The sequence below is a fragment of the Callospermophilus lateralis genome, chromosome 7, assembly GCF_048772815.1.
Source record: "Callospermophilus lateralis isolate mCalLat2 chromosome 7, mCalLat2.hap1, whole genome shotgun sequence".
Classification (NCBI taxonomy): Eukaryota; Metazoa; Chordata; class Mammalia; order Rodentia; family Sciuridae; genus Callospermophilus; species Callospermophilus lateralis.
The window spans coordinates 24,501,102-24,526,814 of NC_135311.1; the positions used below are offsets into that span (position 1 = coordinate 24,501,102).

Genomic DNA, 25,713 nt, shown 5'->3' on the forward strand with positions numbered 1-25,713 from the left:
TACATAGTTCCCCTGAGAGGGAGGAGTGGCCAGAGGGCAGAAGAAAAGGTGGACATGATAAAGGCATGATATATACATGTATGTAAATATTGCAGAGAGACTGATTAGTTTGTACAGTTAATATATGCTAATAACAAATAAGAGTAAGGAACTTGGAAAATAGTTTGGTATCACCACCATAATATTAGAACAATGTATTTTCTAATTGTGTCAGCAAGACAATATAGACACTACACTTAAAGATGGCAAGTACAACACAGCATTCTAATTTCAGATGTTTTTACTGCATACTTAGAAATTCTTTGAGAAAAATGAAAACAGAAGGTAGAGATTTTTAAAAGTTTTTTTCTTATCTTCAATAGTAAGAAATGAATGGATAGCATCTGAAATTGAAGAAAACACTGTAAATATTTTATTTAGAAATAAAGAAAAAAATAGCCAGGAAATGGGAATCAAGGGTGAGGAAGGTTGAGGCCAGTGTTATTTTTTATTATTATCCTTGTAATGAGTATTGCTCTAATAAAAATAAAGATTAGTTTTAAAAAGTACCCCTCAAAAACATATTAAATGAAGTTATCTGAGTAATAGCAGATGTGTGTGTGTGTGTCCATATATTTCTGTGATTTGGATATGGTTTGAGTGTCATCCAGAGTTTCATGTTGAAATTTCCACATGACATAGGTAGATACAGAGATATGAATGTATAAGTTTATTGACTCTACCAATACCCTTTATACCAGTGGCAAAAGCAGATCTAATTATCATTTAGGCATGAGCTTTCATGTCAGATAGACTTAACTGTGTGATACTAATTTTTTAAATTACATGCACTCTGCCTATATGTGCAGTACCTTCCTATGGGAGAATTCTCCCCAGCCCCATTTTGTTTGGCCAGTGGAATGTGAGCACAATGTGGCCTGCTTGGCATGGCTCAGTCCTGTTCCTTGTCTTACTTTTCATATTCAGTGAATGGTTTTAGAGGTTTATTTTATTTTATTTTTTTGTTTGTTTGTTTGTTTTGTGGTGGTGCTGGGGATCAAACCCAGGACTTAATGAATGCTAGGCAAGTGCTCTACCACTGAGCCACATCACCAATCCTTTAGAGCTTTCCTGTGGCTTCATATTCATACTAATCACATATTTTCAGTTACTCATTTTTCTAGTTTTTACTAGCTAAATATCTTTTGATTGTAATTGCTTTTCCCAGTTCATGCTTCTAATTGGCTGCTCTGACCTAGTGTCTGTTCTCCTCTAGTTGACAAACTACTACCTCTGGGCAAATGTAGCTGGAACCCTTCTTAGTATGCTTGCTCTGAGACCACACTCCTAGTTCAGCTGTGATCTTCATAGTGTGACTTCTGGTTGCCTTTCCAGTTTGCTTCCTTCACCCATTCCTTGTTCCCTTTTTGTTTCTGCTCTGTGCTTTAGGCCTCCTGAACTTTCTTCAGTTTTTGCCACCATTTCTCTTACTTCTGGGTCCTCTCATATGCTTTTCTTGATTTCCCCTTTGAAAATTCTTGCACATCTATCCTTCAGTTCTTTGTTTAGATATTACTTGCCTTTGGAGGTCTTTGACTTCTTGAATGTGAGAAGGTGCCCTCTATGCTCCTTCCTGTGTTGCTGTAATTGCCGTGTGCTTGTTTTGTTGTTCATCATCTGCCCTAGGTCAGGGGTGAATTTTCTTTTTTATGCTAGACAGTATAGTAGTTTGATTCTTTTAATGGCAATAAAACGAAATTTTCAGCCCACTAGGAAATAGGTATTATAGGGTTTCACTTGACTTTAATTCCCTGTTAAATACAAAGTCAATAATATTGTTACAATAACTTCAGTGTCTTTGTCTCTCTACTTAAAAGAAGGAACTTCATTCGGGTACTGAGCTCCTGATGATATTGCATAGTTAAGTTGGGGCTAAATAACAAGTGACAGCTGAGTATGGCCTCCAGTTGGGGTCCTCAGAGAAGTTCCAGGCTGGCACTTAGGCAACTAGTATAGCAGTATCCGGAATTTTGCCTTGGGCTTCTAGGATAAAGGTTGTGGCCCATAAGGAAATCCACTCGCAGCTCTCCAGATGTCATTCCTATTACATTTTCAAAGTCAAGCTGTCTTGTTTGATCTTAAACAAAACCTCTTTCTTTATTGATTAGGGATGCATTTTTACCATAGAGTGAAAGCAGGATAATGTCATGGTTAAGAACACATCCTTTGGAATGTAGATGCCTGGGTTGGAATCTCTGTGCCTTGGTTTCTCATCTATAAGGTGAGGATAACATAGGTACATATCTCACAGGACAGCTGCAAGGATGAAATGGCTTAAAGAAACTATTTGTAAAGTGCTTTAAATAGTTCCTGGTTCTTGCTTCTTCCAATTATACATATTACACAATGTGTAGGATACAGCAAGGAATCTAAAACAAAAGCATGCCGTATGTTCCTCTCTGTTCAACATATACAAGAGTATATGAGTTCCATCTCTTTAGGGAAGAAAAAATGGTAGGGGAGATTCAGGGCATTTTCCTAAGAAACCCTCATAGATTTGGCTTTATTATTTGTTTTCCTTTCTATACTGCGCATTCTGTGAAGATAGAGCCATGTTTTGAGTTACTTATTATTTTATGTCTAATAAGTAGAGAAGCTGGCATAAAAAAGAAGCATGTTGAATATTTGTTGACTATTTTTGTTGCTAAGGGAGGTTTGCATACTTTGGTATTTACCTCTAGTAAATGTTAATCCTAATTCTACAATGTTATAGGTAAAAAGTGTAAAAAGTGAAGAAAGTAGAAAAAATATTTTGGCTCTAAAGTGAAAAGCACTTGAAGCTCCTTTATTTAGAATGCTGTATTCCACCACATAATTGTTTTCACCACATTAACGTATATTTGAGTATCCCATGCATCCTACTTTTGCACTAAAGACAGTTTAGTGATGAATGATTTAAAAAATTTTTTTATTTAGTTCTTTTTTTAAGAAAATTGTTCTTTTTAGACATACATGACAGTAGAGTGTATGTTGACATATACACACATGGAGTATAACTTATTCTAATTAGGATCCCATTCTGTGGTTGTACAGGATGTGGAGTTACACTGCTCGTGTATTCATATATGACAATAGGAAAGTTCTGTCTGATTCATTCTACTATCTTTCCTATTCCCATCCTTACTCCCTTCCCTTCATTCCTCTTTGTCTAATCCAATGAACTTCTGTTCTCCCTCCAGCATTATTGTGTTTTGGCATCTGCATATCAGAGATATCAGGAATTGACTTATTTTACTTAGCATGATAGTCTCCAGTTCCTTCCATTTACTGGCAAATGACATAATTTCATTCTTCTTTATGGCTGAATAATATTCCATCGTGTGTGTGTGTGTGTGTGTGTGTGTGTGTGTATCACATTTTCTTTATTCATCTGTTGAAGGGCACCTAGGTTGGTTCTCTAGCTCAGCTATTGTGAATTGAGCTACTATAAACATTGATGTGGCTATGTCATTGGAGTATGCTGATTTTAAGTCCTTTGGATATAAATACCAAGGAGTAGAATAACTGGATCGTTTCAAGTGTTCCAAGTGTTCTGAGGAATCTCCATACTGCTTTCCAGAGTGGGTGTACCAATTTGCAGTCTTACCAGCAATATATGAGTGTATCTCTTCCTCCACATTCTTGCCAACATTTATTGTTACTGTATTCTTGATAATTGCCACTGATGAATGATTTTTAAGTAACACTGGCATAGTTTTTTAAACAAAGTTTCACTATAATGAGCACACCTCACGTTTTGGTTAAAAAAAATTCATAAAATCTACAAGGATTAGGGGCTGGGCATGTGGTTCAAGCAGTAGCGCACTCGCCTGGCATGCGTGCGGCCCAGGTTCGATCCTCAGCACCACATACAAACAAAGATGTTGTGTCCGCCGAAAACTAAAATAAATATTAAAAATTCTCTCTCTCTTTCTCTCTCTCTCTCAAAAAAAAAATTAAAAAAAAATCTACAAGGATTATGTGGTGAATGTGGTGGAGCTGATGCAAATGTACACAAGGTTTATGTCTACTAGTTTACAATACAGCAGTTTTTTTTTACTTTTTACATTTTAATTTCTGATTTTGAGTATAGCATAATTGTTATTCCAATGAAAAAGTACTCGTATATAAGTAGACATGTTTCTTCAAAGTTTTTTTTTTCCTCAAGATGTCTTATTTTCAAAATTCAACTTCATAGATTTTATGTACAATTTAGGGTTTTGGGATATTTTTCTGAATAATCTATAGCATATGGTTGAGTTGACTAGAAACAGGGTTCACTTGAGAGAAATTACATTTATTAAACAGCTAAAAGTCAATACCAACTCAATGTCTTATAATGAATAAATAGAAAATTACTGTAAGCTTTAATTTTTACATTAATTTTCAACTTTACATTAAGTTTTAATATTAGATTAAATAGCTAATTTTAAAAACATGATTAAGAATTAGCATGTACAAGTTCTGATTGAGCAAGGAATTAAAATTCATATTTTAAGAGTTTAATTTATTAGTAGTAATAAAGCAAAACTGTTAGACAAACAGGAGTTTGAAACAGTAACAAAAGATAATTTCATACATTTACCCTCAATTCATAATATATTTGGCAAGTCATTATGACTTTAAAATTCTGAGTTTTTCTGTAAAAACATGCTAATGAATTGAGTTAATGCCACAGTTTTGAAGCAATAATTGTCAACTTAAGAAACATTAGAAATTGGGAATGTAACAAGTATACTGCAGAGATTCTGCAGCGCATTTATCTTTTAAGAGAAAGGAATATAGAATCTATTAATACTAAGAGTTCAGCTTATTTAATTTGAAATGGTAGGAGACTGAGGCTGTGAAAAATGTTTTTTAAAAAATTCATAACTGGAGGGTAGGATTAATTCATTTTCAGACATGCCAGGACTCAAAAATTATCTGGGCTGGGGATGTGGCTCAAGCAGTAGCGCGCTCGCCTGGCATGCGTGCGGCCCGGGTTCGATCCTCAGCACCACATACAAACAAAGATGTTGTGTCCGCCAAATACTAAAAAATAAATATTAAACTTCTCTCCCTCCCTCTCTCACTCTCCCTCCCTCTCTCACTCTCTCTTTAAAAAAAAAAAAATTATCTTCTGTGACTGTTTTCTCAGGAAGCTACTAAAGGATGTCTTCTAAGAAGACATGGGAGCTGGGTGTGGTGGAGCTACTTGGGGGACTGAGGCAGGAGTGTAGCAAGATTGAGGCCCTCCTGGATAACTTAGCAAGACTCTGAAAAGTAAAAGGGGTTGGGGATGTGGCTCAGTGGTAGAGAGTTTGCCTATAATGCATAAGACCCTGGGTTTGATCCCCAGCTCTTGGGTGGGGTCAGGGGAATGAGATATGAGAAATATGTGGTTCACCGCAGAGAGAGTTGAAGTGATCTCTCAGGATGAGAGTGAGAAGACCTGGGATTGTAGCTGAGCAGCAGGCTCAGGGAGCAACTAACTAGTCTAATTGGAACAGGAAGATAGAAGGCTTTGGGAAGGGTGTTATGAGGAATTGTTTAAAAATAAATTCTAGCATTTATTCAAATTCGGGTAATTTTCTAGCATTTATTTAAATTTAGATAATGACAAATATTTTGACTGATCTTATAGAGCAAATGGAAGAATATAAAATATAGCTTGCAGGGAATGTATTTAACTGTGATCATACAATTAATACTGATTATGAATTATCAAGAATCAAACAAGTATATTGTAAGGATATACGTTTTGGGGGTACAAATTAGGATGTGGAGATTAGTGATCTAAGAGCTTTAGTCTCACATACTATATTAAGTCAGTACATGATTTCTTAAAGTCAATAAATTAAAGAATAATAATATGAATATATTAGAATTACGGAAGTAAAATACAAAAAGAAACAACTAAAAAAAGAAGGGAGGAAAGGAGAGATAGTTCAAGGTATGATTATTTTTGACTTATTGATTTTTTGGGCATAGTTTTATTCTTTTAACAGTAATAAAAGCTTGTATATTATTTGATATGACTAAAAACTAAAACATTAATGATGAGTTTCTTAAAGGAACATTAGGATTAAAATGTCTATAGTAAAAGCTGTCAGATATAGAGAAAAAGAAAAAAGAAACATAAGTTTATCTTTTGTACTTAAAAGGACTCCTTTTTCTTTGTTTATTTCTGTTTTTTTTTTTTAATCTTAGGGCTTCAAAAACAAACCAAAAAAGATGGGTCACATAAAGCCAGACTTGATTGATGTTGACTTAATTAGAGGTAAGTTTGTTTCTTGTGCATGTTGTTATGTTATTTCATAGTGGAACTATGGATTAGTTTTAGATACCTTCTCTATTTGATGGTATACTTCAATTTCTAAGTAAAATTCTTTACTCATTTTGTGGACTTCAATCTTTTTTTACCCTTTGCCTTAGAACTCGGTGGTTTTGTAAATTACATGTTTTCATAAAGTTGAAAGAGAGTTGAACTTGTTGACTTGCTGTTGTGTAATTAAGAAAAACATATTATTTAACATTCAAGTGACCTGGCTTATTTTGAGATCTTGTCCTAGAGACTGAGGTAAGAAGTTATTACATGTAATGACCATCGAGTTTTTTTGAACTGAACATATTATGTGCTGAGTTGTGTTCTCACCCGTTTTTTTTTAAATATATTTTTTAGTTGTTGATAGAACTTTATTTTTTATTTATTTACATGTGGTGCTGAGAATCAAACCCAGTGCCTCACAAATGCTAGGCAAGTGCTCTACCACTGAGCCAGCACCCCAGCCCGCTCTCACCAGTTTTTGATGTGATGCTACAATAGGCCAAAAGTCTAGTGTATATAAATATTTCTTGTTTTATTGTATGTTTAAAGGCTCAACATTTGCCAAAGCCAAACCCGAAATTCCATGGACATCTCTAACTCGGAAGGGGCTTGTTCGAGTTGTATTTTTCCCATTGTTCAGCAATTGGTGGATTCAGGTCACCTCCTTAAGAATCTTTGTTTGGCTGCTACTGCTTTACCTCATGCAAGGTAATTGGAAGAGCTGGAATAAACTATGACAGTTTCTTTTTTGTTGCTTTTACTGTGATGGAAGGAAGACCTATTATTCTTACCATTACCCTTTCATTTGATGGTTGAAAGTACAAAGAAATGAAGGGACTTACCTATTTTGGGCATCATCTTAAAATTTGCTCTGAGAGAACAAACATATGATTATTTTTTTATTTTAAAAATGTTTTTCAGTTGTAGATGGATATAACACCTTTACTTTATTTATTTTTATGTGGTACCAAGGATTGAACCCACTGTTCTCTCTTCAGTGTATACATTGCATTCCAGGGATATTTTCAGAAAGTGGGCTCTTTGGACTGTGGTTACATGACTTATAATAAAGGGAAGGTTGGGTGACATGAAGGAATTATGGGTGCTTATATTTTCTTTTGTCTTTCCAGTTAAAACAACACTAAGTTATAGAGGGAGAAATATATGTGAATTTTAAATCTATAAGTTTGACATTGTTGTTCAACAACAAATAAAAATATTTTTAGTTGTAGATGGACACAGTAACTTTATTTTTTTATGTGATGGTAAGGAGTGAACTCAGTGCCTCACACATGTTAGGCAAGCACTATAATTCTGAGCACAACCCCTGCCCTTAGAGTTGCTTTAATAAAGGAAATGTTCTGTTTCTGTGCTACCCAGTACAGCGTCTGCTTAACCACATATGGATACGAGTACTCAACATGTAGTGTCAATAAAGAATTGGATTTTGATTTTATTTGCTTTTAATGATCTTTTTAATGGTTGCATAATATTCTACTATATGGACAAACCATCATTTAATAGTACTGTTTACTGTTTGTATTGCAGTCTATTAACATTTACTACGAACACCTTTTTATAGCTACTTATTATTATAATAATACCAGAATTTACATAACTTTTCTGCCTTAGTATGTTTAGCCTGCTACAACAAAGATATGATGGCCTAGGTAGCTTTTAAACAACACAAATTTATTTCTGATAGCTTTGAGGCTGGGAAGTCCAAGATCAAGACATTGGAAGATTCTGCCTTCCACAAAATGGCAGAATACAATTATAGCTCATCGAAGTTCTTTGCTGCTCTATAACAAGGATTGTTTCCTTCATGTTATTTCTTGTTTCCATCCAATACCTCACTGGAATGGCCTGTACCCCACATCGTACCAACATTCTCTTCATGGTTACTTAGGTATTTTCTGAGAAAGTCAAGGCTTTTTCTATTATTTTCCTCTTTCCCTTCTGATCCTTCCAAATTCTTTTATGGAGATCAAGGCTTTTCATTAGACTGTTTCTTAAGACTCTTTGAACCTCTAACCATTCATAACTCAGTTCTAAAGTAGCTTTATGTTTTCAGGTATTCGTTATAGTAGCCCCTGTCCCCATTTTTCCATACCAATTTCTGTCTTAGTCTATTTTGGTTGTTTTAACAAAAATACCCTGGACTGGGTTGCATGTAAACAACAGAAATTTGTTTCTCGCAATTCTGGAGACTAGAAAGTCCAAGATCAAGTCCCCATCAGAATTCATGTTGGTGAAGACGTGCTTGTATGCAGTCTTCTCACCACATGGCTTACACCGGAGCACTAATTTCATTAGTGATAGAGTCCTCTTAGCAAGCTCTTCTTTTGCTGTATTTTCAAATTCACTTTGATAATAATGGTATCTCAAACAATCATTCAACAAGTACTTAGTGCCTACTGTGTGCCAGGTACTAATCCAGGCCAGTCAGTGAACACAGTCACTTTTTAAAAGTGAATTTATGTCCACATTCACAAGTCAGCAAAGTCTATAGTTGATTGTTCTGATGACATCATTGTATGTTGGGCTAGTGGGTTTGATCCCCAATACTGGGACGGATAGGAGGAAAAGAAAAGAAAAAAGCATTCTTTTGGAAACTCAGCCTTAATCAAAAGTATTGAATCCACTATGTATCCATCTGTGTATCCCATAAGAATTACTATTATGATAAAGTCTGAAAGAACTTGTCTATGGGGCTGGGGATGTGGCTCAAGCGGTAGCGCGCTCGCCTGGCATGCGTGCGGCCTGGGTTTGATCCTCAACACCACATACAAACAAAGATGTTGTGTCCGCCGAGAACTAAAAAAAAATAAATAAATATTAAAAATCCTCTCTCTCTCTCACTCTCTCTTTAAAAAAAAAAAAAAAAAAGAAAGAACTTGTCTATAAAAATTGTAAATGGACATTTTAGAGAGAGTTTTTTTTATGTTTTCCTATTTCTTTCATTATTTATTTCTTTGAACATTTCATATACATATGCAAAGAGGCAATATAATATGGTAGTTAAGATGGTAGATTCTGGAGCCCAAATGCCTGGGTTCAAATCCCAGCTTGGCATATTGCTTTCTTTGTAACCTTGGGCCTTGGAATATATTTTAGAGCAGAACAGCACTGCAAAATTTATGTTTTATGGAGCCTTCAGTTCTGTGGTGGCAACTCTTTTGGAATATATAGATGATTGTGCTGCCAGAAAGGCAAATACTTTCAATATGTTATTCTTCATTTATTTGGCAACTGATGGCTTCGTATTTTCACCAAGCTAATATTTAGCAGGTGGATGGTATTCCAGGAAGTTATTTACTTTTGAATTCTCTTTAAAATGATAGATTGTAAAAATAGTTTGTATAGATACTAGCATTCATTTTACTTATTTTTGGTATCAGGGATTGAATCCAAAAGTTGATCCCTAGCACTTTTTAAAAATTTTTTTATTTTCAGACAGGGTCTTGCTAAGTTGCTTAGTATTCATTTTAAAAATGAACTCTTAATGTTTTACATTTTAAAACCTCTTTCCAGTTATAGGGATTGTGTTGTATCTTATGATGCCTATTGTGAACGTAAGTGAAGTTCTTGGACCCTTGTGCCTTATGCTACTCATGGGAACTGTCCACTGTCAAATTGTATCTACTCAGATAACAAGACCATCTGGAAACAATGGAAATCGGAGGAGAAGGTAAGATGAGAAATTACCCTGTAGTTTTATGTATTTTCTGGGAGAGGTATTGTAGAGAGTTATAAAATTTTGATTAAATTAATTTAAATTTTTTTTCCCTCTTCTCTATATATGTTGCACCAATTTTTGACTTTTTAAAAATGAATGCTTATTCACTTTTCTCCTGATGGTTAAGAAATTTTATTAATTTTTAATCTCATGTGGTATTTTATCATTTACTACAGTTGTTTAAAAGGAAAATTCCTAACTGTATTATTCCTTAATAAAGTTTATTTTAAATAATGGTTTTGAGAAAGAATTCTGGGGCTAGAGTTGTAGCTCAGTGGCAGAGCACTTGTCTAACATGCATGAGGCCCTGGATAAATTCCCAGTGTTGTGGGGTGGGGGGAGGCATTTTCTTTGAAATTTGGCTTTAATCAGAATTTGTTGACAATTTATTATCAACAAGGATGTTGATACATTAGATTGGTGCTACCAAATTTTTTACTTTTTTTCAAAAGTGCATAACAGTTGATTTCAAGTGGTCTAAACTTTTAATTAAAATTGATTTGAATTTTTTACACATTCAATTCTTGTCAAGTTTTTACTATGTGATATATGCAGGGAACTGCTTAAGTTTTCTTAAGTATATTCAGGATATCTCTGAGAAATTACTAAATAAGATTTTTCTTATTTTTTTCTTATTTTTCTTTACCTAGTAATCCATTTGGTACAATGGATTACAACGTTTTCTTATTCCACCTCCCTTTTTTTGTGGTGCTAGGGATCAAACCCAGGGCCTTATGCACACAAGGTAAATACTCTAAACTATACCCTAGCCCAACATGTCCTTGTGCTTTATCTCATTGGTATTTGTAGAATATATCATTTAACTATTGTTAGTGTTGTCCTGATTAAATGTGTAAAAGGATGTTAGTTTTCTACCATCCATATTTATAGAAATGGCTTTTCTGCTTTTGTGTGTCTGATAAGACTCTTGGTCCTAACATGTGAAAAAATGTTTTCTTTATGACTAAACATAATGATAGCATAGTACTTTATTTTTGAATCTGTTTTTATCCTTAAAAAAGAAATGTTCTTGGACTAGGGTAGTAACTCAGTGGTAGAGTGTTCGCCTACCACACATGAGGCACTGGGTTCAAACGTCAGTACTGCATAAAAATGAAATAAAGATATTGTGTCCACCTACAACTAATAAATAAATAAAGGTTCTTATATAATTTATACTCAGTATATGAAAGTAATTACCCTGATTTCAGGGAGTCATCTGTTAGCATAATTTTCTATATGGATATTATGGGTATAAATGGGAAAGCTCTTGAATAATCTGAAACTGTGGAAAAATGTTTTTTGTAGAAAATTACGAAAAACTGTAAATGGTGATGGAAGCCGAGAAAATGGAAGTAACTTCTCTGATAAAGCCAGAGGACTAGAAACTTCAGAATCTGCGCCCATTATTGGTGGTTTTTGGGGGACTCTCTTTGGCAACAGGTGGGAGTCTTGCATTAGAATTTTTACTTGATTCTGCATTCACATAGTGAATAGTGTTTATAGGCTATATAATACAATTTAGCCATAGGAATAAGTAGTATAGGCATGTTATCTTTGTGCTGTGATTTTTAAGTGTTCCAGAAGGATTAGCCTACTCAAAATGTTATCTGCAATGTTCTTCGTGATACCTGTAAATCCAGTAATCTACCATTAAAGTTTCATTTTATTTGATTTTAATGGTTTTTTTAGACCACAAGATTACAAAAGTATAAATACTCTGAAAAGGTAATATTTTAAGCCATATTAGCCAACATCTTGACAGAAAAAGGAATTTAAAAGGATCAGGTATGTGTGAGATGCAGCATAGGAGCCTGATGTTGATGGCCTGTAGGACAAAAAAGCAAATGGATTAAAGATAGTTTTGCCCATTTGTAATTTTGCGTGTCTGGATTGCACTAGTATGACTCAGAGAAATACTTATTTTATCATATATAAATGATAGTGATTTTAAGTTATTTCACAGTTCCTTTCACAGAAGTATGTTCACATCTTTTTCTAAAGACATATTTATACTCTAAGTGTTTGAGTTCTTGCTGGATTCTGTACGAGGCACTGTGCCATCCTATTCTCAGTGATTTTATTACTAGTTAGGAAGGCAAGAGTAGCAGGTATGGTGCAATGTAAGAATATTGTGAATGACTGCATGCTGACATGTAGCTTAGCAAATGATTACATGACTGTGTAGCTTACAAATGTAGTTATTATTCTGGGGTAAAGCAGTTAGCAGAAGTGATGAGGGAGTTGAGTCGCTGGGTTTTGAAGCCTGGGTGGTTTTTCTAAAAATGAACATAAAAGAGACAAATCTTCTATGAAGCATTAACAGGCAATATGAGGTAGGAGGTGGCATTGTGTTTAGAAGGATAAGTGGAGAGGACTGTGCACCTACTTCCTAGCAAAACTAAAAGTATACACTTCTCTGTTGCCATGAAGAGATTCATATTTTCTGTGTCTCTGAGTGAATAGTTGGTTATTTTATACCCTTTGAAAGCTAGAAAATATATTTTATGATTTTTTTTAATTTCCAAAGTAACATATTGTTCTCTTAGGAAGAAAGTGATTTCATGAATTATGTTACTCTCAGAAAAGTAGTTAGTAGGGCTGGGGATGTAGCTCAAGTGGTAGCGCGCTCACCTGGCATGCGTGTGGCCTGGGTTCGATCCTCAGCACCACATACAAAGATGTTGTGTCCGCCGAAAACTAAAAAATAAATATTAAAAAAATTCTCTCTCTTGCTCTCTCTCTCTTTAAAAAAAGGAAAAAAAAAAAAAAAAGAAAAGTGGTTAGTAACCTTTTTTCCCCTCTTTTTTTTTTTTTTGTGTGTGTGTGTGTGGTGCTGGGGATTGAACCCAGGGCCTTGTGCATGTGAGGCAAGCACTCTACCAACTGAGCTATATCCCCAGCCCCCTTTTTTTCCCTTTTAAAAATAGGATTAAAAGGGTAAAATTAATACCTAACAAAGGAACTGAGACCGACAATGACAATGACACCAGTTGTCTCCATCCTATCATGAAGAAGAGACAGTGTCGACCAGATATGAAAATGTGGCAAACAAGAGAGAAAACAAAATTGGCAGATGGAGACAAGTGCCGTAGGGTAAGATCTAGATGGGTATAACAAAATCTTTTTTTTTCCTATGTAAGATATTCCTATTCTTAGACTTTGCTAATGATACAAAATAGACACTAATAGGTTTGTAAGTTTGCCCTAACAAGTGGTAAAACCACAGGTTATGAGAAAGAAAATATTGATTTAATGAACAGATTAGTGAAGAGGTTGCTGTGTCATATTCCAGAGAGGCAGTGATTGAATAGTGAGGGCTTGGGAAACTGCTTTCTAGGTGTTTTGTAGGTGGTTTGCTCTGTGTCTATAACTAACTACACTTACTCTACAGTCTTGAATTGTTTTCTTGTCTTTTAGACTGTGGCATTTAGTCTAATATCTATTGAGCCATTGCTACAGCTCAGCCTTGTTCTAAGCGCTTTACTTCCCCTTTTTCAGTAACCCTGTGAGATAGGTGCTTTTATTATCATTACTTTTCAGATGAGGAAACTGAGTTCCAGAGGTATGTAGCTAGTAAGCGGAAGAGCTGGGACCGGGGCTTGGAGTTTGACCTGAGCGTGCATTCTAACTACGGCTCAGCACTGCCTCAGTGGCTAGGCTGTTGAGTTCTGGTTTGTTTACTTTTACTGCTTGGTAGTTGATACACGTTTTTTGTTTTTGCATGTGCAACTTACTAGTGTCTTTCGGGCTGTCCCCTGTGAAGGCATTGCTGTTCTCTTTGTAGGAGGCTTACAGGCGTTTGGGTAATGGGATTTCAGATGATCTGTCAAGCGAGGAGGATGGCGAAGAAGCACGGACACAGATGATACTGTTGCGGAGGAGTGTGGAAGGGGCCTCAAGTGACAATGGCTGTGAAGTTAAGAATAGAAAATCAATACTTTCAAAGCACCTAAACTCTCAGGTAATTTTAATTTTTGTTCATAAAAAAGTAAAGGAGTTTATTCCTAAATCATTGAATAGTAACAAGGTGTTTAACATGTTTTCTAGTTGTTGGTTTGATTTTTTGTAGGTAAAGAAAACCACTACAAGGTGGTGTCATATAGTACGAGATTCAGATAGTGTGGCTGAATCAGAATTTGAATCAGCAGCCTTCAGCCAGGTAAAGCATCCTTCAAGAGATCAGAACTCGAGGTGTATTCTTGTGTGTAATAATTATTCATTTCCTTTTTTGTGGGTTGCCTTAAAGTAGTGTTTATGTGTGCCTAACTTTCCCCTGTTTCGAATTATCCACCAATTTATCTAGTGACTTTTAGATGACTGTTCACCCCTACAAAGAGAATGCATTCTTTTTCACTTTGAGTCTAATTTAAAAAGGATCATGATGATGCTCAAAAAGAGATTACTCAATCCCTACATGATGAGATTACTTAGTATTTTTTTGGAATGTGAAGTTTATTCTTAAGTGGGGTCAACACTGTTAAGGTCAGATTTTTGAGAAAGGATCTCTTTCCTTTCTCAAAGAAAGATGGGAGCAGTGAAACAATTTTCATCAAGGAAGCTAATAGGGATATTTGGAATATGATTTCAGAGGTGAGCAAAGTAAATGGTGATGTGTTTTTTTTTGTTTGTTTGTTTCTTTTGATGGACAAGACAATTGGGCTCATGGAAAAACCTCTCATTTATGTTTGTAACTGCAGGAGAGTGGCATCATCTGCTTTCCTCCCTCGATTATGCTTTTAACATGTGGGATTGGGCCCCTGGACATGACTAGGTCTGCAATTAAGCTTATGATGATTAGAGTAGGGAATACCAAGTGTGTCAAAAGGCTCAGCCAACCCCATCGGGCAGGCCCACTGGGTGTGCACACAGGAGTCATTCCCACCCCAGGATGACTGAGTTGAACAGTCCTATGACTTGGTAATGACTTCTTAGAGTTCTTTTAAGGTCCTGCTTACTGGGTAATCAGAGTTTTAACACTGAAATGTTAAAATGTATTATATGACTCCTTGTGAGTAAATGAATATATGGCGATCGGCTCATGGAAGCTTGACATCCATTGCCATAGATAACTTGTTTTAACTTTATTTCAGATATATGATTGTTTTTAAAAATGAATGAAAACATTTTTTTTTAAATTTTCATTTTAAGTGCTCTAGATCTGGTGTGAGTGGTGGCTCTCGAAGCCTCAACTTGTCAAGAAGAGACTCAGAAAGCACCCGCCATGACTCAGAGACTGAGGATATGTTATGGGATGACCTGCTGCATGGCCCAGAGTGTCGGTCATCTGTCACCAGTGACAGTGAGGGGGCCCATGTGAACACCCTTCACTCAGGGACCAAACGTGACCCCAAAGAAGATGTTTTCCAGCAGGTGTGTGAAAGCAGTAATCATAATAACTGATGTTTATAAGGTACTTACCATGTGTCAGGCACTGCATAGTCTCACTTAACTTCAGAGTAATCCTATACAGTAATACCCAGTTTGGAAATTGAACACAGCTTAAACATGATGGTGTTGGGATGAAAACTCAAGGAAAATACTTTAGAGTTGCCCCAAACTCAGTTTTTATCATTTTCCTTTGAGTGATTGTTAATATTCAATTTATATAAGAAGGGTTGTTTGATCAGCATGTCTGCCTTGTGCTGTATATTCAAAAACATTGTAATAATAGATATGAATTATTAGGAAATGCCATCATTTGCTTCTCTAGTAATGCATAAATCAAGAGGTGCTTTTAATTTCAGGTTTTATATTAATCATAAAATCAAATAATTCTCAAATTTGAGAGCACTCTTAGAAGATATTCAATCCAGGCATTCATCCCACATCTGTAGAAAAATATTTTTTTCCTACCATTTGTCACATGGTGATAATAGTTCTTACTTCTTAGGAATATTGTGAGACAAAGTGCTTGGCACAGTGCCTGGCAAGAGTACAACCCACTAAATGTTCGTATTGTTATGAACATCCCTATCGGATGGACAGTCAGACTCTGCTTAAAACATCTGGAGCTGGATGCTTGTTATGTCCTGAGACAGCCTGTGCCACTGCTGGATAGATGAATGGTCAGGAAGAGGTTTTCAGCTCACCCTTTCAGACGTTTAATGATAGTGGTTATGCTTCTTAATTTTGTTGTTCTTTTGCCTTAATGTTTTCACATTGCCTAGCAAATAGTAGTGGATGTAGATATACATTTGTTTAATTATTGAATTTTCTTGATCCTAAGATACCATTGATTTAGATTACACACATTCTGTCCTTCTCTACCCACTGCCCCCGCCCAATACAACCCCCAAAATCCTGCTTCAAGCTGGGCACAGTGTTACACCTCTATAATCCCTGTGACTTGGGTGACTACGTGAGGAGGATTGCAAGTTTTTGATCAATCTCAGTAGCTTAGTGAGACTCTGTCTCAAAGTAAAAAATAAAAAGGGTTGGAGACATAGCTTAGTGGTAGAGCACCCCTGAATTCAATTCCCAGTACTGGAAACAAATAAGCAAAAAATTCACTTCGTTAAATGTGTACAATTTTAAAAAAATCTAACCAGAAATAGCATTCATTGGAGTCTTGCTTTTTCTAAGCTTTCTATCAGTTTGACTGTAAATGTTCTGCACATTCATTCTAAAGGCTCATCTAAATCACATGGACCCTCAGTAGTAGCACATAGCGTCTAAGACACATCAAAGAATAATTGTGAGAAATAAACTCAACTATGTCAGATAGAATTCATCATTTCCAAGTTCCTACCCACAGACTCTTTTTTCCCCTCCCCTTGTGTTTCTGAACTACCCAAAGCAAAGCCTCAGAGACATTCTAGATCCCACTGTCTGCACCCGTTATCAGTCACCTCAGGTCTGGTCATCTGAATATCTGTGCGCTTGTGTCCACCTGTTCTCTCATCTCCATCCTCATAGCGACTTCTCTAGCCACCCGCATCCCCCTTTCTTTCATTTTCCTCATTACAGCTAGTGATGCTTCTGCAATTCAGATCTAATAACGCCACTTTCCTTAAAATCCTTTTTTATTCCTTTTAGGTTTCTGTTCCTTTATTTATTCTAATATAGTCTGATCTCTAACCCTCTCTGCTCTTCACATAGTGTTCCTTTTTTTTAATGTTTTTTTCTTAGATGTAGGTGGACACGATACCTTTGTTTTATTTTTTCTGTGGTGCTGAGGATCAAATCCAGTGCCTCACGTGTATGAGGCAAGCACTCTACCACTGAGCTACAGCCCCAGCCCTCACATGGTGTTCCTTAACTCAACTGAACTCTTTTCCATTTCTGATACATTCCTGCTCTTGTGTGCTTTGGTCCTTTACACATATGGCTTTTCTTTTCTTGGGATACATTCTTCTATAATACCCATTCCTGGACTCACTCTTTTTAATTTTTTTCCCTTTTTTTTTTTTTTTTTCAGTATTGGGGAGTAAATCCTGGACTCACTCTTTTTTATTTTTTTTCCGTATTGGGGAGTAAATAGTCCCTTGAGCTATATTTCCAGCCCTATTTATTTTTTATTTTGAGACAGACTCACTAAGTTGCTGAGGCTGGTCTTGAATTTGGGATCCTCCTGCCTCAGCCTCCTGAGAAACTGGAATTACAGACATGTGCCACTGCACCCACTCCTTTTTGTTTTTCAGGCAGGTCTTGACGGGAATGACACATCTCTTCAGGAAACCTTTCCTTACTCTTTCCTTTCTTTACCATCCTGTTAAAGGGACTTTAATTATGTCTCCTTCAGAAGCCCATATGCTTCTCAATAGCAAGGACATGCATCTTGTTCTCTGTTGTATCCAGAGTTACATAGTAAGTGCTTAATAAATATTTGTTGGATAAATCAATGAATCAATGAATAAAATCAATACATGCTAATCAGCATTATACTAAGCATCATGACAGAGAACAAATATACCATGTGGTCCATTTCTGTAAAGTTATATTTTAGTTTGGGGACACAATGATTATACAGGAAATAAGTAGAGGATGCTATAAAAGCATTGTATAATTAGATGGTAATTTATCTCATACAGACTATAAGCGTTTTTAATTTTGAAGAAGGGCAAAATTAGTAAGGCACGTGATTGTTGAGAGGACCGAATTGGTAAAACTGTGCTTGAGCTGGTACTGGAGAACAGGACATTCTCTGACAGAGGAGGATGGGGTCTGTTTTCTTTGTGGCTGTCTCCTTTTGAGCTCGAGTGCTTTGTGCTTTTCTGTGTCCTGGTTAGACCAGAGAAAGGCTTGAGTCCTCAGTTATTCGTGTGGTCTCTAAGGTTCCTAGCATCTCCCCTATTGTACTTACTGCTGCTCCCACTGTAATCTGGTTGCTCTAGACATCCTTCTTCATTCGCAACCCTTGAATGCATTAAGCGCTGCCTCACTGGCTTACCTTTGGAGAGGGAAGCAAACTTGGAAGTCGAGGAATCCTACCACTCCTCATTATAGAAGACAATTAGCCTCCCCCAGACAAAAAAATGGTTTAGTAAAGAAAACATAACTAGAAATCTTCATCATATAGGTGGTTATTGAAGTGATGAGCTCTGTAAGAGAAGGTAGACTGATGAGTCTGACCATTGCTGAGTATAGCCTGGGAGCTGGACCGAGGGTAAGAAAAACTAATGACAGGTGGAATGGTTGGAAACAATTTTATATTTTTCTTCCCAGAACCATTTATTCTGGCTTCAGAACTCAAGTCCTGCCTCTGATCGAGTTAGTGCAATAATCTGGGAAGGAAATGAGTGCAAGAAGATGGATATGTCTGTTTTGGAAATAAGTGGCATCATCATGAGCAGGGTAAGAGAAAATAAATTTTCAAGAAAAACTACTTAGGGGTCTATTTCATAGGAATCTATTTCATAGGAATCTACTTAGTGATAAAACAGTATGAGTGGTCTTTTTTGTTGTTTCTTTTGTGATGCTGGGATTAAATCCAGGGCCTCATACATTCTAGGCAAGCACTATGCCTTTGAACTGTAACCCCAGCCTTGTGACTCTGCTTTTGAAACACAGATATATAGTTTTAATTTTGTAGTTAGTCTTTACTTGGTGGTAGTTTTTATTTTATTTATTTATTTATTTAAGTACTGGTGATTTAACTCAGAAGTGTTTAACCTTTTTTGCCACATTCCCAGCCCTTTTTGTATTTTATTTCAAGATAGGGTCTCACTAAGTTGCTTAGGGCTTCACTAAGTTGTTGAGGCTGGCCTTGAACTCATGATCCTCCTGCCTCAGGCTGCCGAGTGGCTGGGATTATAGGTGTGTGCTGCTGTGCCCAGCATGGTAATAGTTTTTAATTTGTTACATGTTCTCAGCATGATTAGTTGTTCAGGTGTGCTCTACAAATATTCCTTATCTCATATGAGCCTAATTGGTAATAAGTCGTAAATCCATGTCTTGTTTTGTTTTGTTTGGTGCTGGGGATTGAACCAGGACCTCATGCATACTCAGCATGTGCTGTGCCATTGGGTTTACATTCCCTAGCCCAAATGTATTCCATTTTTATTTGTACTTCTTTTGAAATATTTTTGTTTTAAATAGCATTTGATAAATACTTCATAACTTCATTTCACTATGCAATAATAATGGAATGTTAAATTAATTTCCAGGTTAATGCATATCAGCAAGGAGTAGGTTATCAAATGCTGGGGAATGTCGTCACCATTGGATTAGCATTTTTTCCTTTTTTACATCGACTTTTCCATGAGAAGAGCTTTGACCAACTGAAGTCCATTTCAGCTGAGGAGATCTTGACTCTCTTTTGTGGAGCACCACCTGTTACACCTATTGTTGTTTTGTCTATAATTAATTTTTTTGAAAGATTGTGTCTTACTTGGATGTTTTTTTTCATGATGTGTGTGGCAGAGAGAACATATAAACAGGTCAGTGAACAAGTACACAAAAATTTCATACCTCTGTTTTTGTGTGTGATATTCCATTGAGATTTGTTCTGATTTTGGTATATATGGGTTTAATATTTGTGTTATTGACAGTTTATAGTTGTGGACTTAGGAGTTAGTATATTGGTGATATGCACAAGAAATGTGATTTTGTATGGAAATACTATTTGGAAATAAGCCAGAATAATGTACAAACACTTGAGTTTGTGAAGTTGAGAATTTTTTTTTCTTTCTAGACTTTTTTTTTAATTTTATTTTTTATTTATTTTTTATTGGTTATTCAAAACATTACAAAGATTGCAGAATCACATCGGTTACACATCCACATTTTTACATAATGCCATAATAGTAACTGTTGTATTCTGCTACCTTTCCTATCCTCTACTATCCCCCCTCCCCTCCCCTCCCATCTTCTCTCTCTACCCCATCTACTGTAATTCATTTCTCTCCTTATTTTTTTCCCATTCCCCTCACACCTCTTATATGTAATTTTGTATAACAATGAGGGTCTCCTTCCATTTCCATGCAGTTTCCCTTTTCTCTCCCTTTCCCTCCCACCTCATGACTCTATTTAATGTTAATCTTTTCCTCCTGCTCTTCCTCCCTGCTCTGTTCTTAGTTGCTCTCATTATATCAAAGAAGACATTTGGCATTTGTTTTTTAGGGATTGGCTGGTTTCACTTAGCATAATCTGCTCTAATGCCATCCATTTCTCTGCAAATTCCATGATTTTGTCATTTTTTAGTGCTGCGTAGTACTCCATTGTGTATAAATGCCACATTTTTTTTATCCATTCATCTATTGAGGGGCATCGGGGTTGGTTCCACAGTCTAGCTATTGTGAATTGTGCTGCTATGAACATTGATGTGGCAGTATCCCTGTAGTATGCTCTTTTAAGGTCTTCAAGGAATAGTCCGAGAAGGGCAATAGCTGGGTCAAATGGTGGTTCCATTCCCAGCTTTCCCAGGAATCTCCATACTGCTTTCCAAATTGTCCGTACCAATTTGCAGTCCCACCAGCAATGTATAAGAGTACCCTTTTCCCCACATCCTCGCCAGCACTTGTTGTTGTTTGACTTCATAATGGCTGCCAATCTTACTGGAGTGAGATGGTATCTTAGGGTGGTTTTGATTTGCATTTCTCTGACTGCTAGAGATGGTGAGCATTTTTTCATGTACTTGTTGATTGAGTGTATGTCCTCCTCTGAGAAGTGTCTGTTCAGGTCTTTGGCCCATTTGTTGATTGGGTTATTTGTTTTCTTATTGTTTAATTTTTTGAGTTCTTTGTATACTCTGGATATTAGGGCTCTATCTGAAGTGTGAGGAGTAAAAATTTGTTCCCATGATGTAGGCTCCCTGTTTACCTCTCTTATTGTTTCTCTTGCTGAGAAAAAAACTTTTTAGTTTGAGTAAGTCCCATTTGTTGATTCTTGTTATTAACTCTTGTGCTATGGGTGTCCTATTAAGGAATTTGGAGCCCGACCCCACAATATGTAGATTGGAGCCAACCTTTTCTTCTATCAGACGCATAGTCTCTGATTTGATATCAAGGTCCTTGATCCATTTTGAGTTAACTTTTGTGCATGGCGAGAGGAGGGGATTCAGTTTCATTTTGTTGCATATGGATTTCCAGTTTTCCCAGCACCATTTGTTGAAGATGCTATCCTTCCTCCATTGCATGCTTTTAGCCCCTTTATCGAATATAAGATAGTTGTAATTTTGTGGATTGGCTTCTGTGTCCTCTATTCTATACCATTGGTCCACCCGCCTGTTTTGGTACCAGTACCATGCTGTTTTTGTTACTATTGCTTTGTAGTACAGTTTGAAATCTGGTATCGCTACACCTCCTGATTCACACTTCCTGCTTAGAATTGCTTTTGCTATTCTGGGTCTTCTATTTTTCCATATGAATTTCATGATTGCTTTATCTATTTCTACAAGAAATGTCATTGGGATTTTGATTGGCATTGCATTGAACCTATAGAGAACTTTTGGTAATATCGCCATTTTGATGATGTTAGTTATGCCTATCCATAAACAGGGTATATTTATCCATCTTCTAAGATCTTCTATTTCTCTCTTTAGGGTTCTGTAGTTTTCATTGTATAAGTCTTTCACCTCTTTTGTTAGGTTGATTCCCAAGTATTTTATTTTTTTTGAGGATATTGTGAATGGGGTGGTTTTCCTCATTTCCAGTTCAGAAGATTTGTCGCTGATATACAGGAATGCCTTTGATTTATGCATGTTGATTTTATATCCTGCCATTTTGCTGAATTCATTTATTAGCTCTAGTAGTTTCTTTGTAGACCCTTTTGTGTCTTCTAGGTATAGGATCATATCATCTGCAAATAGTGATAATTTAAGTTCTTCTTTTCCTATCTTAATGCCTTTAATTTCTTTTGTCTGTCTAATTGCTCTGGCCAGTATTTCGAGAACTATATTGAATAGAAGTGGTGAGAGAGGGCATCCCTGTCTTGTTCCAGAGTGAAGTTGAGAATTTACCAATAGTCTCCAAAGAATATTCCTTGTGAATGTCAAGAGTATACCAATTTATAGAGTGGTATTTTGTTATATAATGTGCTTTGAATGAGACAGGGTAATTGAGCTATTAATGACGTTTTTTTGTTGCTCATCCTAGTGGTCACTGATAAAAATTTCATTCTTTTTAACATTTAAAGATTTCAAAAATATTGTTGACACTTATATAAATATGCATGCAGAGATATATTTGTATATTTCACTCTGATTTTTTTAACCTCCTCTAGAGATTTTTATTTGCAAAACTCTTCAGCCATATTACTTCTGCCAGGAAAGCTAGGAAATATGAAATACCTCATTTCAGACTTAAAAAGGTGGAGAACATTAAAATATGGCTATCACTGCGTTCCTATCTAAAGGTGAGTTTTATTTGATTAACAATAGAATATATGCAGGAATACACAAGAGAATGTGTTCATTGAAGTTTCTAGCAGCAGCTCCTTGGGCAGTATAGTTCTGGGTATTGAATAGATTATATCAGTAGCCAAGACTTTCTGGGTGCCAAGTTGGATGGATGTGTTGGTGAAACTGCTGGGGGTAAAATAAAGACTCAGAAAGCAAAGAGAAAATTTAAGTTTCCTAGGGAAGAGTAATAAATATTGCATATCTTTCTGACTTTTGGGGATATAATACAACTAAAATTGTGTGAATGAATCAGTTAACTTGTTAGTATGGGAAGGGAGGGGTTTCATTGTTTGAATTGATGATGCCCAAAGTATATTAAAAATCCTGTGTCAGAAACTTCTTATGTGGGAAGCAGTGTCTACTGTATATTTTTGTTGGCCATGCCAATTTAATTAGAATTCCCTGTATCTAAAATGCTATCTTTTCCTCATGGAAAGGCATTTTAGTGTGGTTTATGTATAATGTTAAATAAAGAATATTTAATACTTCTCACATTTTATAATTGATCTGTAAGTTCAGATGCTTTGAAGTCAGCACAATGCAATAGCAATGTAGACTTTACTTTCTAATTCTTTACTTTCTAAGACTAAGTTGTAATTTAGGGTGTCTTTAAACAATTATTCAAAAACACAATACTGTGGAACATCTGTGTATGTGTGGTTGGTGGTGGTGCTTTTTGCCAACTCATTAAATGGAAAGATTAAAGTAAAGGATATATAACATCAGTACAAATTTGCAAATTATGTGACTGTAAAATTTAAGATAATTAAAAACAATCACAAATCTTGGGAAAAAAATGAAAAGAAACTTCTTATGTGGTAAAATTCAGGGTTTTAATGTTGTGAGGGCTGTGGCTGTCTGACAGTAATCTAAAACATTACCATGTGTCTTTCTCCACAGAGACGGGGTCCACAGCGTTCAGTTGATGTGGTTGTATCTTCCGTTTTCTTACTGACACTTTCAATTGCTTTCATTTGTTGTGCCCAGGTAAAAGTTTCGTATCTGACTTAATGAAAAATGAAATTCTATTATAGGGTTCATTTTCTTTTTTAAACCAGGTCATCCTGTATTTAAGTATACATTTTTAAATATGTCCACATGTCTTTTGTGATTTTGGATACTTGTTAATTTTTCTAGTTTTTTTGAAATGAGTATACAGGTAATTTTGAAGTCCTTTAGTCCTTCAGCCCAAGTTTTAGTTGCATTGCTCACATTGTCTCTGTCCTTACTCATCTTTTGGTTTGCTTCTTCTATCATCTGTCAGTAGAGGTATGTTCAGATCAACTATGATTTGTTGTTGTGGATTTGTCTGTCTGGTTTTCCTTTTATTCCTGTCCATTTTTGCTTTATGTACTTTGAGGCTGTAATGGGTATATCCAGATTTAGAATTATTAGCCATCTTATTTGTGGATTGATGTTTATGTCCTATTTATAGATGTTGTTTTTACTATTGATTTTTCCTGAATCCAGGATCCAATTCAGAGGCACATATTGCGTTTAGTTGTCACATCTCTACAGCCTCTTTAATCTGGAAAAGTGTTAGGCATTTTCTTTTCTTTTTTTTTTCCTTCTGTGACCCTACAGAATGTCTCCATTTCTAATGTTTCTGCTTGATTTGGTATTAACTACATCAGCTGTGTTTTGGTTGTTTTATATTTTATATTTTTACCCATCTGCGTTCATTTTGGGAGTCTCACATTCTAGGTGTGTGTCTCTGTGATTAGCATTTTCTTTTCTGGTTGCTTTTGTCTTAATCCAGTCTCACAGTGTTTGGATGTATGCAGCCCACTAAAACTTCACATGATTACTGTGACTACAGATACTATTTGGTATCTGTTTGATCCACCTGTTAATTTTCCTTTTTCTCCCCTCTTGTCATCTTTTTACTAATCAAATATTCCTTAATATTCCATTTAATTCTCTCCATTAATGTATTAATATTTAGTGATATGAGAGATTAATTTATTGAAGTCTAATAAAATGAGTCCAATAAAATGATGAATTATAGCTTCCTTGATAGTGCTAAACCTTGGAATACTTTATATCATTTACTCCTTCATCTTTTGTATTATTGTCCATTATTTTAATTTTATATATATTTTAAACCCCCAAAAGTCTTTTTTCATGTAATCAATTTATATACTCACATATTTATTATTTTCATTACTTCTTTTTTTTTTTTCTTCCAGTCACCACTTTCATTTATTAACACAGAAGAGAATTGTATAAGCATAACTATGATATGAAAAAAACACTTTGATATTTTGGTCTTGCCCACACTTTGTTATGGTAATGTAACTTCTTCAAAGTTACTTTTGTCAATATACTTGTAACTCAGTAGTTACAAGTATAATCTTCTTTTTTTTTTAAATTAATTTTTATTGTTGGTTGTTCAAAACATTACATAGTTCTTGATATATCATATTTCACACTTTGATTCAAGTGGGATATGAACTCCCATTTTTACCCCGTATACAGATTGCAGAATCACATCAGTTGCACAACCATTGATTTACATATTGCCATTCTGGTGTCTGTTGTATTCTGCTGCCTTTCCTATCCTCTACTATCCCCCCTCCCCCCTCCCCTCCCCTCTTCTCTCTCTACCCCCTCTACTGTAATTCATTTCTCCCCCTTATATTTTTCCCCCTTTCCCCTCACTTCCTCTTGTATGTAATTTTGTATACCCCTGAGGGTCTCCTTCCATTTACATGCAATTTTCCTTCTCTCTCCCTTTCCCTCCCACCTCTCATCCCTGTTTAATGTTAATCTTCTTCTCATGCTCTTCGTCCCTACTCTGTTCTTAGT

General features: G+C 35.7%; 1 protein-coding gene across 3 annotated transcripts in view; it reads left to right on the forward strand.

Moving 5' to 3' along the window:
- Phtf1 (putative homeodomain transcription factor 1) overlaps nt 1–25,713 on the forward strand; it is a 45,387-nt gene that overhangs the window by 7,862 nt on the left and 11,812 nt on the right. For 2 of the 3 annotated variants that reach the window (XM_076861563.1, XM_076861564.1), the window contains 12 exons: nt 6,208–6,277; nt 6,875–7,033; nt 9,860–10,016; nt 11,373–11,507; nt 12,995–13,160; nt 13,852–14,028; nt 14,137–14,226; nt 15,216–15,437; nt 18,732–18,860; nt 19,673–19,945; nt 22,728–22,859; nt 23,806–23,892. In XM_076861563.1, the coding sequence (XP_076717678.1) occupies nt 6,208–6,277; nt 6,875–7,033; nt 9,860–10,016; nt 11,373–11,507; nt 12,995–13,160; nt 13,852–14,028; nt 14,137–14,226; nt 15,216–15,437; nt 18,732–18,860; nt 19,673–19,945; nt 22,728–22,859; nt 23,806–23,892 (1,797 nt within the window). Of the gene's footprint in view, nt 1–6,207; nt 6,278–6,874; nt 7,034–9,859; nt 10,017–11,372; nt 11,508–12,994; nt 13,161–13,851; nt 14,029–14,136; nt 14,227–15,215; nt 15,438–18,731; nt 18,861–19,672; nt 19,946–22,727; nt 22,860–23,805; nt 23,893–25,713 lie in introns of those variants that run through there. The other variant, XM_076861565.1, reaches the window with a different exon arrangement.